The 17,021-nt window shown below is 45.1% G+C and overlaps 6 protein-coding genes across 6 annotated transcripts; all 6 read left to right on the top strand. All coding sequences in view use genetic code 12, as the record gives it.

Annotated features, from left to right (window-relative positions):
* Positions 1 to 144: 144 nt before the first annotated feature.
* On the top strand, positions 145 to 4,722 carry LODBEIA_P38100 (uncharacterized protein; the record flags this gene model as incomplete). Its single annotated transcript, XM_066973962.1, has 1 exon — positions 145 to 4,722. The coding sequence occupies one exon, from the start codon at positions 145 to 147 to the stop codon at positions 4,720 to 4,722; it is 4,578 nt and encodes a 1,525-aa protein (XP_066830748.1).
* A 1,151-nt stretch (positions 4,723 to 5,873) lies between these two features.
* On the top strand, positions 5,874 to 6,209 carry LODBEIA_P38090 (uncharacterized protein; the record flags this gene model as incomplete). The annotated part of the gene is made up of 1 exon (XM_066973960.1): positions 5,874 to 6,209. The coding sequence occupies one exon, from the start codon at positions 5,874 to 5,876 to the stop codon at positions 6,207 to 6,209; it is 336 nt and encodes a 111-aa protein (XP_066830747.1).
* Positions 6,210 to 6,935: 726 nt separating this feature from the next.
* Positions 6,936 to 7,703, top strand: LODBEIA_P38080 (uncharacterized protein; the record flags this gene model as incomplete). The annotated part of the gene is made up of 1 exon (XM_066973959.1): positions 6,936 to 7,703. The coding sequence occupies one exon, from the start codon at positions 6,936 to 6,938 to the stop codon at positions 7,701 to 7,703; it is 768 nt and encodes a 255-aa protein (XP_066830746.1).
* Positions 7,704 to 7,990: 287 nt separating this feature from the next.
* On the top strand, positions 7,991 to 10,753 carry LODBEIA_P38070 (uncharacterized protein; the record flags this gene model as incomplete). Its single annotated transcript, XM_066973958.1, has 1 exon — positions 7,991 to 10,753. The coding sequence occupies one exon, from the start codon at positions 7,991 to 7,993 to the stop codon at positions 10,751 to 10,753; it is 2,763 nt and encodes a 920-aa protein (XP_066830745.1).
* Positions 10,754 to 11,318: 565 nt separating this feature from the next.
* Positions 11,319 to 12,989, top strand: LODBEIA_P38060 (uncharacterized protein; the record flags this gene model as incomplete). Its single annotated transcript, XM_066973957.1, has 1 exon — positions 11,319 to 12,989. One exon carries the CDS (start codon positions 11,319 to 11,321, stop codon positions 12,987 to 12,989), a length of 1,671 nt encoding a protein of 556 aa, XP_066830744.1.
* A 1,604-nt stretch (positions 12,990 to 14,593) lies between these two features.
* On the top strand, positions 14,594 to 15,889 carry LODBEIA_P38050 (uncharacterized protein; the record flags this gene model as incomplete). Its single annotated transcript, XM_066973956.1, has 2 exons — positions 14,594 to 14,600; positions 14,739 to 15,889. 2 exons carry the CDS (start codon positions 14,594 to 14,596, stop codon positions 15,887 to 15,889), a joined length of 1,158 nt encoding a protein of 385 aa, XP_066830743.1.
* Positions 15,890 to 17,021: the final 1,132 nt, after the last annotated feature.

The raw sequence follows: 17,021 nt of genomic DNA, 5'->3' as shown, positions 1-17,021 counted from the left end.
AACTTTCATTCAGGTGAACCTTGAGGAAAGATCAAAAAAATCTAGCCCAAACGGAATCAATATCCACACTTCAGAAACACGATCGCAATTTTCTGTTTTTCTCAAAAAGATTCCAAGCTGCAAACATAAGTACCTTCAAGCAAGATGAGCAGGGTCCAACGGTCAAACAACCGCATGTTCAACGACGAGACGGAGTTGGCAGATTTTCAAAGGCCGGAGCATGCACATCTAAAAGGCGCTCATAACCGCGATGCACCCCTTCACCGCCACCACCACTACTACAACAACTACAACTACGTGGAAATGACCGAGACGAGTAGGGCCCCCCTGCTACATTGGGAGGCCCCAAGGGCTCAGGCTCCCATATACAGCAGAAAGGACCTCATGAGGAGGTTCACGACGAACTTCTCATGCACCGATCTGTCGTTGGATGGATTTGAAACTACAACTGCCAACCCTTACGATTTGCAACCACAAAAGGAAGAAGCCGAGATCCCAACACAACGATACGAGAACTTGACGTGCTTGGAGAAACAGCCCGAGATACGCAACGAGAAGAGACTATTCTCGTGGTTGTTTTCGAAAAAAGTACCCGAAGTGCCATGCGAAAGCGAGAGAGTCGAGTACCCTTGGCATAAGACCAATCTCTTTATGCGGCTCGGTTTTTGGTGGTTGTGGCCCGTGTTGAAAAAAGGTTATAAACGCACCTTGTACGCTGGTGATCTATTTAAGCTCACACGTGACTTGGAAGTCGAACACTTGCATGAAAAATGGCAAGCAAATCTCAACAAGATCTTGGCCAAACACCGAAATAAATGCAGAAACCAAGACGGCAACCAAAACGGAAACCGAGATAAAAATAGACATCCAGACTCGGAGGAATGGCCACCGTACGCAATCCCTTATGCTTTGTTTCTCACATTTAAATGGCAATACATTCTTTCATGCCTATGCCTCTCCTTGGCCTTTGTCTGCATATCCTGCTCGCCATTGATCACCCGGCAATTGATAGACTACGTCCAGTACAGATATTTCAGGGTTTACACTACTTACACTAGAGGGGTCGCATTAACAATTGGTGCTGTGGTATTGGTGTTTGTCAATGGACTACTTCTCAACCACTTTTTCCACAATGCCATGATTTGCGGGGCGCAGTCAAAGGCCATTTTGACAAAAGCATTGTTGATGAAGTCGTTTAAGTTGAGCGCAAAGTCAAAACACAAGTTCACCGTGGGGCGAGTCACCAGTTTGATGAGCACGGACTTGTCGCGAATCGACCTCGCGATTGGGTTCCAGCCTTTGGTCCTTTGCTTCCCGATACCTGTCATAATATCAATCACAATCTTGGTTCTCCACATTGGAGCAGCCTCGTTGGTGGGGATCGGTTTATTTATAATCTCGTTGGTGGTTTGCGTTTTGTTGACACGGAAACTATACACCACGCGGGAAAAAGTTGTGCAATTCACAGACAAGAGGGTGTCTCTAATGCGGGAGATTTTGAATAATCTCAAAGTCATCAAGTTCTACGCTTGGGAAAGCGCTTACAAAGAAGCTGTTACCAAAGTGCGCAACAGCGAGATGAAGCATCTTTTCACAATCAAGGTGTTGAGGAATTTCATCACGGCTTACGCGTTGACATTGCCAGTTTTGACTTCGATGATTTCGTTTATCACCATGTGGGCCACGGGGAGCATGAAGACACCCGGGGAGGTGTTTAGCTCCTTGTCATTGTATGCCATTCTTGCTCAAGCCATTATGTTGCTCCCAATTGCTTTGGCTACGGGGGCAGATGCCTTGATTGGATTTAGAAGATGTAACGACTATTTATCAGCAGAGGAGGAGTCCACCCTGAATCTCAGAGTGCAGGTACTTGAACCGGAGAAAAAATACTGGGGTAGGGGTAAAAGTAGTGACAACGTAGCCATTGCTGTTTCCCACGCTGATTTCAAGTGGGACTCTTTCCAGGACAGCTTGGATTCCGAGCTCTGGGACTCGGATGACAGCAAAAGCCGAGCCTCATCGTACACAAAAGCCCGCGTTGAAAGTGAAGAAGACGATGACGATGATGCCTCAATTTCCACATTTGCATGTACAGAAGACCAGGATCAAAATTTTTTCGCAGGCTTGAAGGATGTTAGCTTGCACATAAAGAAGCAAGAGTTTGTCATCATCACGGGCGTGATCGGGTCGGGCAAGACTTCATTATTGAGCGCTTTGGCGGGCGACATGAGGTTGTCAAACCCAAACAGCGGGTTGATTGAGAGATACGGCGAAGTGCTATTGTGTTCGTCTCCATGGATCCAGAATGCAACCGTGCGCGAGAACATTTTGTTTGGCAAACCTTATGATGCTCAAAAGTACAAACGAGTGCTCTTTGCTTGTGCTCTCGAGGATGATATGCTTCTTTTACCAGCTGGAGACAATACCGAGATTGGAGAGCGTGGTATAACCTTATCTGGAGGCCAAAAGGCACGAATCAACCTAGCTCGAGCATGTTATACTGATGCGGACATTCTATTGTTTGATGATGTGATATCTGCTGTTGACTCAAAAGTTGCAAGACATATAGTGGTTCATCTATTTCGAGGCTTGCTCAAGGACAAGACCATTGTTTTAGCCACGCACCAGCTAGGATTGGCGGATTTTGCAGACAAGGTGGTCTTTATTGAGCGCGGGTCTGTATCTGTTGGCTCGGTCGCTAAATTGACGCGGGAGAATGCGCAATTTGGAAAACTTATCCAACATGTCAAGGAGTCGCGAGATGCAGAAGCAGATGCAGATGAGGGCTTGACGAATTCCGACTACCACGTGACCATCTCCAACAATGACATTAATCCGTTCCGGGGTGATGTCGACCAAGAAGATGTAATGAGAAGGACCACCACCGATGAAGAGCGCGCTACAAATGCAATTTCGTGGAAAATATACAAAAAATACATTGAGTTGGGCTCTGGAGTCTTTGGCAAATTGGCGATTCCCTGTTTTTTCGTGGTGATTTGTATTGCCACGTTTTTCCAAGTGTTTACAAACACCTGGCTCTCATTCTGGATCGAGAAGAAATTTAGCGGGCGTGATGATCGGTTTTACATTATCTTTTATGTGATATTTGCTGTTTTGACTGTGATTTTCACGGGAATTGAGTTTAGTATGTTGGCCTACATGCAAGATTGTTCCGCCAATTTCCTCAACTTGAAAGCGGTGAGCAAAATCTTGCACGCGCCCATGTCTTATATGGACACCACGCCATTGGGAAGAATTTTGAATCGGTTTACAAAGGATACCGACTCCTTGGATAACGAGATTGGGGAGCAGATGAGATTGTTTATTTTCCCATTGGCATTGATCATCGGCATCATTGTCCTATGCTCTAGCTACTTGCCTTACTTTGTCGCTGCCGTACCATTCTTGGCATTTGCATTTGTATTTTTAGCCAATTTTTACCAAGGCTCGTCGCGGGAGATTAAGCGATTGGAGGCGACGCAGAGATCGTTGGTTTACAACAATTTCAATGAGACTTTAACGGGGATGGCCACCATCAAAGCGTTCAATGCCGAGTCCGACTTTATCAAAAAGAATGATCGGTTCTTGAACAAGATGAATGAAGCCTACTACTTGTCGATTGCAACCCAGCGTTGGCTCTGTGTCCACTTGGACGTCATTACCTCAGCTTTTGCATTGATCATTTGCATGCTCTGCATCACCGAGCAGTTCAACATCAGTGCGTCATCAACTGGGTTGTTGTTGAACTACGTGATGCAACTAGTGGGAGTGTTGTCCTTGACCATCAGGTCGATGACCGCCGTCGAAAACGAAATGAATTCAGTCGAGAGATTGTACGAGTACGCGTTCGATTTGCCGCAGGAGTCTCCTTACACTATTGTTGAAAACACGCCGCCACCAGAATGGCCGGCTTCCGGGTACGTCACATTCAAGGACGTCCATCTCAGATACAGACCGGACTTGCCGTTGGTGCTAAAAGGGTTGAGCGTGAATTTCTACCCCGGTGAAAAAGTTGGAATTTGTGGAAGAACAGGTGCAGGCAAATCGTCCATCATGTCCGGGTTGTATCGACTCACCGAGATAGAACAGGGGAAGATTGAAATTGACGGCTTGGATATTTCGCGCATGGGTTTGTTTGACTTGAGGTCGAAACTATCAATCATTCCCCAGGATCCCGTGCTTTTCCAAGGCACAATTCGGAAAAATTTGGATCCTTTTAACGAGCATAGCGATTACGACTTGTGGAGATCCTTGTCCGCCGCGGGCTTGATTGAAAAGAGCCAAATACCCCAGCTTTCTTCTTCTTCAGCGCAATATCTGCCAACGTCGTCGTCGGAGATCAACTACAAGTTGCTTCACAAATTCCACTTGGACCAAGTTGTGCAAGATGACGGCGGTAATTTTTCATTGGGCGAGAGGCAGCTCATTGCATTGGCCAGAGCCTTGGTTCGCAAGGCGCAGATTCTCATCCTTGACGAAGCAACCAGTTCTGTTGATTTTGCCACGGACCTCAAGATTCAAAATACGATTGCGCGGGAGTTTAGAAACTGCACCGTGCTTTGCATTGCCCACAGATTGAAAACGATACTAGACTACGACCGGGTGCTTGTGATGGACAAGGGGCAGATTGTTGAGAAGGGCGAGCCTTGGAAGTTGTTCAATGAGGGCGGCGTTTTCAGGTCAATGTGCGACAAGGCCAATATCGATGAAAGTGACTTTTAAAGAAAGCAAGGAGCAAACTGTGAATTAGCAATAGGAGAAACCCTCGTCATTTGAAACCAGTTTAATGAAATTTGAGCTTGAGTTTTCTCCACACACACATATGTCTCTGAACCTGATTGTTGGGCTACAGCAACAGCTATATAGCTTTTTCTCCATGATTCGCTTATATCGCTAATTTCAGGCCATGCCAATACACAAACATCCAAGATGAAAAATTGCATGTTTTTGCGTGAGTGAACGTACTTATTTCTCTAAAGTTGCACCATGACACAAACAAAAAGAACAAGCTCCGGCAGTCTATGTCGTAGAATTTTTTTTTTTTTAATTTTCGCGCGCCGGGTAACTTCGGATCACAGCCAGTCGATGAGAACGTGAATCACCCCAAGCTTTCCCCCCCCAGGACCAAACTCGAAGCTTTTTCCCTGGATTCCAAATCTCAGCCACAAGAGCCGGCACGGGTTGTTTATGTAGACAGACTAGAGGTTTAAAGATCAGCCAAAGTTGTTTTTTGGTTCGCGAGAGCTCCGGAAAAACCTGCGCCGCAGCCTGGCATTTACCAGCTCGTAGCTTCAAAAAGTGCAAAAGAAGCCCAAGCCGGAATGGAATTGAGACCACGTCAAATGGAATCCGTCTTTCTTTTTTCTTTTTTTTCTCTTCTTCTTCTTCTATTGTTTGAACAACGAGTTTTGGCCACATTCGAACAGATACAGCCAAACTTCCAACACTTGCATTTCTCTTTCCCCATGCTCATTCAGTTCTGTATTCCGCGCAAATTGCATGACTTGTCCGCGTAGGGACATTAGTTGCTACACATGAAACACAAACCAACAAACTGTCTGGAGGTGTGTTGCTCTACATGGCTCTGTTTTTTTTTTTTTTTTTTTTTGCATTGCAATTCCAGCCAATGAAAACTCGGTAGTTTGCAATAAGCACCGTCTGAGCCAATCTCTGGCAGAAAATTAATAAATTGAGAAGCTCGTTCGAATGACAGTCTACATAGAGCAAGCTACACTCGATTTTTTTTTTCTTCGGTTTATTTTTCACCACTATATAAAGAGGCTCAAGTACTACCACATCGTTTTCCACTCTGCTCCGGTTCACTCGATCTACAGTTTTCAACTCGAAATAGATTTGAATTTTTTCTATACATAATGCCAGCTCCATTTGAAAAAGGTTCAGAAAAGAAAGGTGCCACTTTGTTCAAGACCAGATGCTTGCAATGCCACACCGTCGAAAAGGGCGGTCCTAACAAGGTTGGTCCAAACTTGCACGGTGTTTTCGGCAGACAATCGGGTCACGCTGAGGGTTACTCCTACACCGAGGCCAACAAGAAGAAAGGTGTCGTTTGGTCCGAGCAGACCATGTCTGACTACTTGGAGAACCCCAAGAAGTACATCCCAGGCACCAAGATGGCTTTCGGTGGTTTGAAGAAGCCAAAGGACAGAAACGATTTGATCACCTACTTGCACAAGGCTACTTCCGAGTAAGCGTCGATTGCGCTCCATACGCCAAAGTGCGACGAGATGAGGGACGATTTCCGACATTTTTGTTTTGGGTCGTAGAGACGATTATTGAAAAGAAGAGGGTCACACACACAGCCAAAGTCACATATTTATTTTTGCTTGCCATGATAGAAAAAATTTATAAACTGAGCCCGGGGGAGGGAATGGTCGAGAAACCGCCTGTTGCCCCGTGCTGATTTTAACATGTTTTGTTCACTGTATATATAACTTAATAAAAAAAAAGAATTGATTACTGAGCTTTGTTTGGAGTAGCAGCAAAATGATTCTGTTTTGTCCATGTCAATTTTTCAGAAGAACTTAGAGAGGAAGAATTTAGAGGGACATTCTACGATGACTGTTAAGACAAAAAATTTCCGGGTCATTTGGCCTCAGTGAAAGTGTACTGCAATCTAGACTACTAGGAGGGGCAAGCTCTCATGAGTACTTGTCAAGGCACCCCATCCATGAACCCAGAATCGACGGATTGGGGTCTGGGATATGACCCATCGCTGGCGTTTCCCACGCACCTCGGACTTGGACTCTTGACCGAGTATAGTGAATCACGTGACAAGATGGATTCGATACAGCCAGTTGCCAGAGATGTTCTCTTTTTTCTTTCTCACCATCCTCCACGGTATTCACAGGAACCGATCTTCCCATCACTGTGTAGAAAAAGAACCACCACCAAAACAAAAAAAAACATCCGAGGTCATGGATCCCAACATGAAAATACCCGTCGAGGTGAATCCCGACGAAGACACTGAGTGGAACGATATCCTCAGGGCGCATGGAGTCATACCGGAAAAGCCTCCGTCTCCAACGGAACAATTGGAAGAAGCATTGGACGAGGCGTTGAAGAAACAGCACGACAATCGATTAGAGAACAAAGACTTGGATGAATTAGACGCGTTGGAAGACGAAGAAGACGAGGAGTTTTTGAACTTTTACAAGCTGAAGAGACTCAACGAGATCAAAAAACTAGCAGAAAAGCAGAAGTTTGGGCTGGTGTTGCCAGTGAGCAAGAGCGAGTATGCAGACGAGGTCACAAAGGCGTCACACGAAACTTTTGTCGTCGTTGAGCTATCCTTGCAATCCAGCCTACAGAGCAGGCTCCTTTACTCGCTCTTGGTTCAATTGGCTGCGAAATTTCCAGAGGTGAAATTCTGCGACATACCTGCTCAAAGGTGCATTGAGAACTACCCCGAGTCCAATTGCCCGACCTTGATTATATACCACAACGCCAACGTCTTGAAGCAATACATCACCCTCACTCAATTGGGCGGCAACTCAACTACGATTGAGGACTTGGAAAGAGTTTTGGTCGACGTTGGAGCTGTCAAAGATACAGACAAGAGGTTGGTGATGAATGACGACGACGAAGATGCACGAGAAGCAAGAAAATTGAGATTTGCTAAGAAATCACTTCGAAATGACAATGATGATGATGATCACGACGATGATGATGACTTTTATAATTAGGAAAAGTGGCTGAAGCTTGACACATTTCCTACCTTTGTATGTGGTTTTCCTGGTTGAGCCGGTAGCGTCCCCACTTGCACACCTCAAATCCTTTCCTATCCTCCTTCTACAACCTCCCTTTCCGATTTTACAACCAAAAAAAAAGGGCAAAAAAAAGGAATAAAACTCAATTCATAACAGAAAGACCCCTCTCCCACCCCCCTGAAGAAGCCATATAATCCTCCCTAATACGAATGGAATCTATAGTCGGCGATAAGATCAACGATCTTATAATCGAAACAGGGAGCATGATCGATCACATCCTGGCAAAAAGTGTTTCTAGTTTCAAAAACATGGACGCGGCGCTAGAGGAGGACCATTTGGCGACCAATCTCAACTCGGTCATGTTGGAAGACTTGGCTGACAAATCCGACCTGCATGACCGCAAAGAGGACAAGTTCAATGACGACGACTTGGTTGTCAGGAGCGTGGGCTACGAGAAGACTGTGCTTCAAGCGCTCAACTTGAACGTGCCTATTGCAGAGAACCTGGAAAAGGGAGGAGGAGGAGGAGGAGGCAGGAGACGCGTCGGCAAGGGCTTGGCGTCGATGGATAGCTCTGTTGAAGCTGTGGGAGTAGTTGGAGCATCGCCGCTTGAGTCGAAAATGGATTTTCCTTCCTCGGCAACGGCGGGCCGTGAATCAGGAGATGCTGGCGAGACAAAACCCAAAGATTCTGGTTGTAAAGAGGATTGCACCGAGACAAAAGAAAACCCCATTGCAGCAGCGTTGCATTTGCAGCCAGTAGTAAAGAAGTTTAAATTGTTCAACAACGAGAACCTCGCTTGCTACTCCCCCATCGTGGTCAACACTTGTACGCTTACTGAATCTAAGAACCCAGCCGTAAGCTATTGGGTCTCACAGGATTATGATTTGTTTTTTTCTTCAGGTGGAAGAAAATTTGCCCGAGAGATTGAGGTGGCAAAGTCATTAAGGTTTGGAGAGGAAGTGCCAGATTTGACCGAGGAGAGCGTCATTTACATCTCGACGAGAATTGTAAACCCTGGTAGAGTAATGCTGCAGTATTTCAACAGTGGGCCCAAGGCGCGCGACTTGTACATTGATTTGATACTAAACAACAGCGGGTGCAGTATTCTTTTGCAAATGATGAAGTTTTTCAAAGAAAAGGAAGCGCTCATTGAGTCGAATATAGCCTCGGTTCACGTTCGGATGCTGGCCACTTATGTCAACCAAATACGCGTCATCTTTGAAGTGCTCACTCAGAGCACCGAATTTTACAAAAAGATCAAATCGTTGGGGTTGTTTGTTGGCCTTCACCAATACGCCAACGGGTATGTGTTTGACGCGTTAACCGATACCCCGATCCTTTTGCCTCCCGAGTTGGAGAAATTGTTGGTGGCTAACGGGTTGGAGATTTGCGACTTTGCTTACTTGCCCACGAGTTTGAGAGACATGGCCTTCCATAACGTCAAGACCATGAACTTGAGCAAGTTTAACTTGAACAAGGACTTGAAATACCTCTGCATAGATGGCGAAGAAGTGAAATTGGAAGGTCGAGTTGAGAGTTACCCCAAGAAATTTCGCGATTTGGAAGTGGTTAAATTTGATAATTCAGTTGCAATAAGCAGCACTTTCCACAGATTCAGGAACTTGACGTCGTTGAGTTTGCTGAACTTGTCCTTTGCGAGAACAAAGGAGTTGACGCTTCCTCACCAATTGCGGAAACTTGAGCTTATAAGCTGTTCGCTAAGCTCAAACATGCAAGCGTTCCCCGACTCATTAAAGGCATTAACGATTATGAAGAGCAAATGGAGCCCCAAGAACAACTGTCGACTCGGTAGACTACAAAGATTAAAGATTGCAGATTGCGAAGTCAAGGATTTGAAGGACAAGATAGCCGCGTGCAAGTGTCTCCTTCAACTAGAGGTGTCAAAGACCGAGATTAGCAATATCCTGAGGAATTTTGTCTTTCCTCCAACTTTGAAAATCTTGATGCTAACCGATGTTTGCTTGAAAGGGTTACTGGAGCAGGCGTTTCCCCGTCAATTGGAAGTGTTGAGTTTAGTCAACAATGACATTGCGAGTGTTCCACTATTGCCCAAATTGGAGACGTTGCTAATCTCGGGAAACCCGTTAAAGAAAGATGTTGACTTGAGCGGCATCCCCATCAAAAGCGTTACATTGCAACATTGTAGTGGACTCGAGACGGGTGTTTTGCACAACCAGACCCACGCCCTCAATGTGGCGGGCACATTGCTTCTGCAAGTGACTGGCAGTGGATTGACAAAGTTGATTTTAGACGGTTGCAAACAGATTGATTTAAAGAGTTTGGCTCAGCAGTGTCGCATTACCCAATTGAGCTTGAAGGACTGCGACATGTCCGAGTTTGGACACGACTGCCACTTTTTTTCCGATTTGAAGATTTTGGATATTTCGCATAACAAGTTGAAGCGGGTCGACTTGCTGAAATTCGAAAATTTGCTAGATGTCGATCTCTCGAGTAACCACTTGACGGAAGTTGAGTCATCGCAGCTCCCATCATGCCTTAAATCCATCAATGCGAAGCAGAATGAGATCAAAGAAGTGAAAATTGCTGATATGCCTTGTCTCGAATGGCTACAAATATCGGACAACAGGATCAATGATGTTTCTCAAATCAAGGTCCCCGACAAGTTGAACACTTTGATTGCCAACAATAACTTTTTTGGCACAGTCGTGACTAGCAATTTTGTTATACCACTGGGTCTCCGTCATCTTGAGCTCAACAAGTGCAAGATTGCCGAGTTTGACGCGGTACTTCCATCAAAGTTGATGTCGTGCTGTTTGAGTGGTAACAAGCTACACAGTCAATCGTTCAAGATTGAATTTGCAGAGAAACCTGCCAATTTGAAATTTTTGGATTTGAGTAGCAACTATTTCAAGCTGTTTGATTTCGGAATGCTTCAAGGCGCTGGAATAGAGTTGGCAGAGTTGAACTTGGCAAGCAACATGATTGAGGAAGTTCCCCAGATTCCCAGCAACATATTATCGGCTATTCTTTTCAAAGCTTAACTATGTAAATGTGCTAGTTTATGAAATACAAATGTACGTCCTGCTTGTCCTCGAAAAGGAGACAGTTTCTCTACATTCTTGACATGCCTCCTACAGTCAATGCAATGCCGTGGTCCGAGTATTCTTGGTGGTGGTGGGTGAACGCTAGCTACCCCCCGTTGTTATATTCTTTGCGGTCACGATACATCTATTCACAGGCAGAAAAAGCAGCAGATAGAGATAGAGAGATGTGATTGCAAAAAAAAAACCTTTGAATCAAAAGAAAATACGTTGAAAAAAAAAGAGAGAGAGACACACAGTGTGTGGTAATTGATAGAGAGAGAGAGAGAGATCAACAGACCATCCAAGATACACTCACAGACATATACCAAATAGCCGATGGGAGGTGTCTGATCAACCACCAGCCAACTATCATTTTTAATATTCATTTTTTTTCTTTCCTTTTACACTTTTGCATTTCCATAAAACACATCTTCAGTTCAGTTTTAAAATCATAAAAAAAAAAATTATTCACGGTGTTTCCCAAGCCCATTTCTTAGCATTTGCATTTTGGTTTTAAAAAATCATGTCTATACGGTCAGCTACGCCGCCTTCGAAAGCAGCGCCAGCAGCGGCATCGGGAGTAGTCGAAGCAGGAGAGACTCGCAATGCCGACACGAAACCATACAAGAACGGAAGCACAGCGACGAATCAGAATCTGAACGGAGTGCATCATTCGCATCTGCCGCTGCAGTTTCATCGCGTGCCAGACAACTTTGGCTCACTAGCTTCTTGCGCGCATCTAGACCAAGTGTTGGAGTCGCGAGCCAAGGATACAGTCTTGGGCACGTATAGACAAGCGGTGCTCGTATCTCAGCCCATCAGCGACACAACGACGTATCGCACGAAAGATGGAGCGACTGTGGATTGGGAAAAACTCGCCCTGAAGAAACGGCTGAGCCTAAGATGCTCCGAGTGCCATCTACCGAACTTCTACCACCTCATGATTTGTCTACAGTGCCCCAACGTCAGTTGTCATGAACACTCGATTCGGCACTACAAGAGCTCGCTGCACATGTTTGCCATTGATCTGGCGGTGGGGTTGTTGTACTGCTTCAAGTGCGAAAATTACGTAAACCACTCGTTGTTGGAGCTTTTGAGATGCCAAGTGCAAGGTACAAGACCACACATTTCCCAAATGGAAAACTACGACAACCCAAATAAACTCTCGATGCTCGGACTAAAAGGGTTCATCAATTTGGGATCCACTTGTTTCATGAGCTCGATACTTCAAACGTTTATACATAACCCCATTGTCAGGTGCCAGTTTATCAATAATGACCTCCACTATTTCAACTGCAAGTACCTTTACAACCAAGAGGTAACCGGCACTTTAAACGAAGACAATGCTTGCATCACATGCAGCATAGATGGCATCTTTAAGGATTTTTTCACGGCGCAAGACATCAAGGGCTATGGCATGACAAACTTGTTATCCACCGCGTGGTATAAGCAGAAATCTCTTGCCGGTTTCCAAGAACAAGACGCGCATGAGTTTTGGCTATTTCTATTGAACGAGTTTCATCTGGACCACATCAGAGTCATAAAAGAAGAAGCAGAAGGAGGAGAAGAAGAAGAAGAACACCCATGTACCTGTGTTGGCCACGCGTGTTTCAGCTTTGAGTTGCAAAGTTGCGTTCGATGCCAATGTGGAGCCGAAAACATCACAGTTGACCCTCCCACGTTTGAGCTCTCGTTGGAGTTGTCTCTGAGTCTCATTAAAAAGGACCAGGAGGGCACCATCAACTTGGTCACTTGTCTCGACTCGTTCACGCGTGAAGAAGAGCTCGAGTCGAAGATATCCTGTAAAAACTGCTTGAAACAATCGGGCGCGTCAAAGACCTTGAAGTTGAAGTCGACTCCTCCTGTGTTGTCCATCCAATTGAAACGGTTCAACCATAACATTCTGAACGACACCTCTTCAAAAGTCGAAATACCAGTGCAGGTGCCGCCCTTTTTGGACCTTGCTAAATACACGGTCAATGACGCGGACGAGATGAAGATCTATGAGTTGTTTTCAGTGGTGTGCCACATTGGGCTGGTGAGCACGGGCCATTATGTTGTGTATGCCAAAGGTGGGCAGGGCCAATGGTTTAAATTCGACGACAGTGTAATCACTATTGAAAAAGAAAACACGGTGATGGAGGCAGCTAAAACTAATGGCTATTTACTTTATTACATATTGCATGATACATAAGTTTATCACTTTTCCCAATTTTTTTAAAAAGAAGATGGTTCTAATTTTGGATTTCTCTTCAGTTTGCCATTTTTCTGATTTCTTTCTTTTTTTTTGTCCTCTCTTTTCTAGTCGTATCAGTCGCAGATCAACAAGGCTCGTAGACCATGCCTCAATATGGTGTTTTGGAACTGATGGTAATTTGGAAGGGGAGGACTCCACGATTGTGATCTCGGTCGGAAAAAAAATCAACCGATGGATGCACGTGCTTCTCGTGGGAACTGAGTTGGCTCCAACACCAGGTGGCTTAAATTGTGCGCCCGATTGTTGTCGAGATAAACAAAGCGCATGCAACCCACATAGAGAAAAGAGCACATGGCCCAAGGTGTGGATGCCCCAGGACAGAAATTGGCAAAGATACGCCACGCAGAAGAAAAGCAAGCAGGTCAAAGTTTGAACTGGACAAAAGTTGAAACTGTAGAGTTTTGAGCCATGAAGTCGCCAACAACATGAAGAAAAACATAAAACATAAAACAAAGAAACCTGTGCTTCTATTTTCAACTGGGTATTTTGTATAGATGTAGCAGGTAGATCTTTGTTGAGGTGTTACTTTGTTTGACGATTTCGGTGCATTTTTAGTCGCTGGGTTCGGGCTTATCTCAGGCATTGATGAACACACACACACACAGCAACTTTGAAAAAAAAAAGAAAACAAAAAATTACTGCAGTGTACAATAGCAGCGGTATTGGCGCTCATCAACAGATGGGATTTGTCATGGTGAACAGCACTTGGTCGAAATGGACGGAGGACAAATTGTTATTGGGGGGTGTTGAGGGGGAAAATGCCCCCTTTTTCGCAATTGTTTTTCCGCAGATTGGGCGCACAAAATCAAACCAATTGCCCGATTAGGCCCCATAATTACCTGCGTTTATTACCACCGGTTTCATCACCAGCTACAGTTTCAGCAGTTTCACAAGTGTAGCCAGTGTAAGAAAAAAGCATCTCTGTCTTCTTTCTTTTCTAATCTCGTGAGAGAATAAACAAGTGAATAAAAATTCAGCACCCTGCAATTGCACTAGGGGCCCAATCCAAGGCCAGACCTATTAGCGGCATATTCAACTAGGCTTCACGAAACTCAGGTTCTCTTTCTGCAGTTTTTACAAAATAAATACAACATTTGGCACATACACACACACACTCAGTGGTGAACTTCATGGCCCCCTTTCCCTATCCACGTCTCCCGTGGGACGCCTTGCTCTCACTCACTTCACCTCATTGCCCTTCCCACTCCTTTCAAATAGCTCCTGATCCTTTATCCCGTACAAATGTGACACAAAAACAGCGAGTTGCTTTTTTTTTGCTTTTTTTGCAGTCGCTAAACTTTGGCAGGGTTGCAACAAGGGCTCAAACACTCTCCACTATCCCGAGCATCCGATGTGAAACGGTTAATTTTCAATCATGAAACAAAAAAATCTTGGAAGGAGGAGGGAGCCTCAAGATAGAAATAAATTACTTTCCTGATACCGAAAAACTGAAACGGCCATTTTTTTTTTATTAGCAATTGCGCATTTTTTTTCTTTCGATCCAGAGTTTGAAGATACCAAGGTTGTGTTTAATTGATGGAATGGCAGGTATGTTTAGCTTCCCCCCCTTCCTCTCCTCCACCATTCACCCCACTTCGTTTAGCCCATTAATGCCAATATAAAATGAAGGCCATGTCGTTCTTCTTGTTCGCAGGTGCCCATGACTCCTGGCTCGTCGAATGAAAGTCCTAATTATCTTCTGTCTCGTGCAGCTTGCCTTTGCAACACCCATAACCAAGCGAGCTGCATTCGACCCAGCAGGCGCGTACCAGTCGGCGTTGAACGCAACATGGTCCACGTTTTGGAATGCCCAGTACCAGTCTTTCAACTCATATGACCCTTCATGCAACCCGGCATTCAACTACGCTGTGGTATGGGACGCTGCTGTTGCTGCGAAAGCAGTTGTCGATTCGAAAGATGTCGACAAGACAAATCTCGTGATACTGAGCTTGTACAAGTACCAAAACCCACAAGGCTGGTTCACGAGTTCTCCCGGCGGGAATGAAATCTACACAGACGATAATGCGCAGGTTTTATGGGTGTTTTTGGAAGCATGGCTGTTGACGAATAACCAAACGCTACTCACTACCGCTACAAACTTGATGCACTTGATCCAGTCGCAATGGTCGTCCGTGGGCGGAGTCACGTGGAAAGTCGGCTCCTCGTACATCGCCTCGATATCCACGGCCGAGGCAGCGTTCTCCGCGGCAAAGCTCTACCAGTATGTGAATGACGCCAGTTTGCTCACGTTTGCTACCAGCTGTCTTGCGTGGTTGGACCAGCATTTGACCGACCCACTGGATGGATTCTATTACGACGGATTAAGCAAGGATACGTGGCAAGTCAACAAAGGCAAGCTTACATATACAGTTGGCGCTGCCATCTCGGCCTATACGTACCTTTACAAAGCCACGGGAAACGCGTCGTACTTGAACATTGCCATGAGCAAAGCAACTGCAACATTAACAAAACCGACATTCTTGAACTCCAACGGCGCCTGGAACAATCCGCTTTGTTATGTCCATTTGTTGTTTGCAGGGTTTGCTGACCTAATCACCATTGGACACGTTGAAGGTTACAACCCGTCTTTATTCACGCAGGCGAACTTTGTATACTTGTTTGACCAGCTTGGCCGCAGTGGACACTATGCTTCATCGTATACGCTGGTAAAGAGCCTGTTTGCAAACTATGTCCTGATTGCTGGCAGCTCAAGCGGTGTGTCGTACGCTTATGATGCAGGCAACTACTGCAGCGGCAACGAAAACCAACCGTTGAGGACCGCTTTGACCGATGGGTCGGCAGCTCAAATTTTCTATTCGATTTCGAAACTTACTTGATTCATGGACCAGTCAGAGTTGTAAAATTACAAATTGTGTGAATAAAAAAACGAACAAAAAAAAAATAGAAACTTATAAAATCGGATGTCTTGATTTAGAACTTACACCTCGACCTACAATGTAGTTGGCTCTTTTGCAATACACTGTAGATGATGACGAGTGCATCCTCCATATGATAAAACTCTGCCTGCTCAGTAGGCATTGGCTCGGCACATTTACATGTTTTGATGGATAGAGACAATGCACGAGCGCAACACTCGAGATTCCTCGGGAGTGAAACAAACTACATCGTACATGATCAATGTTGTGTCAATAAAGCAAAGCGTCTCGGTTTTGTCTCCATTTCGTACTCGTGGTGTTCCTGAAACCCTGTCGAAGCGGAAAATGTTTCAACCCACTTCCAAGCCCCCTAAAGTTTTTATGCGTTTACCGCAACCCCCCCCCCCCAATGTATCATATTGGAAAACACTCGAGTCTGTGGATATATCTAGACCCAGGAGTTACTGCTTGATAGCTTCTTTCGACATTGCTCATTGCTCATCCATGGTGATAAGTCCGGCTCTTCTTGCACACGGTAGAAGTTTATTTTCCAGCGAAAGGAGAGAAGGAGCTTTTTTGATTGCGTTTTTTTTTGATAGAGAACCCACTGATTTGCTTTGGCCTCTAGACAATAGAGCGCTTATTTCATCGTGATCCTAATAGTGGTGAAATATCATGGAGTTTACGTCGACCCTGTTTTTTACTCGCAGGAATTCCACTTCGGTCACACTCACAGCCCAAAAGATGCGGGAGCCACCGGCACTTATCTCCACGAGTCCGATCTGCAAGAACCCTCTCGAGAGAACAAAATTGCCCTGCACAAATTGCAAAACCTGCTAGTCGTATACCCCCAATGCTTTTTCGATTCCTTTTTTTTTACATTTCGGATGCCACTGTGTTGGAATGTGATATACGGCAATCACAAACAAGCTCCAAAATTCTACGCTGTTGTCTCTTTTCAACATTTTTCAACATTTTTTTGGGGATTATCTGGACGCACCAATATGCACTGCCACGGCACAACTGGGCAGTTTCATGCGCAAGCCCACCACAGGAACAAGCTAGTATGAGGCAACTGCTTCATTAGTTGAAA

This window comes from Lodderomyces beijingensis, assembly GCF_963989305.1.
Source record: "Lodderomyces beijingensis strain CBS 14171 genome assembly, chromosome: 4".
Taxonomy (NCBI): Eukaryota; Fungi; Ascomycota; class Pichiomycetes; order Serinales; family Debaryomycetaceae; genus Lodderomyces; species Lodderomyces beijingensis.
The sequence above is the reverse complement of the archived record's forward strand: the minus strand, read 5'-3'. Positions and strand labels throughout refer to the sequence as shown.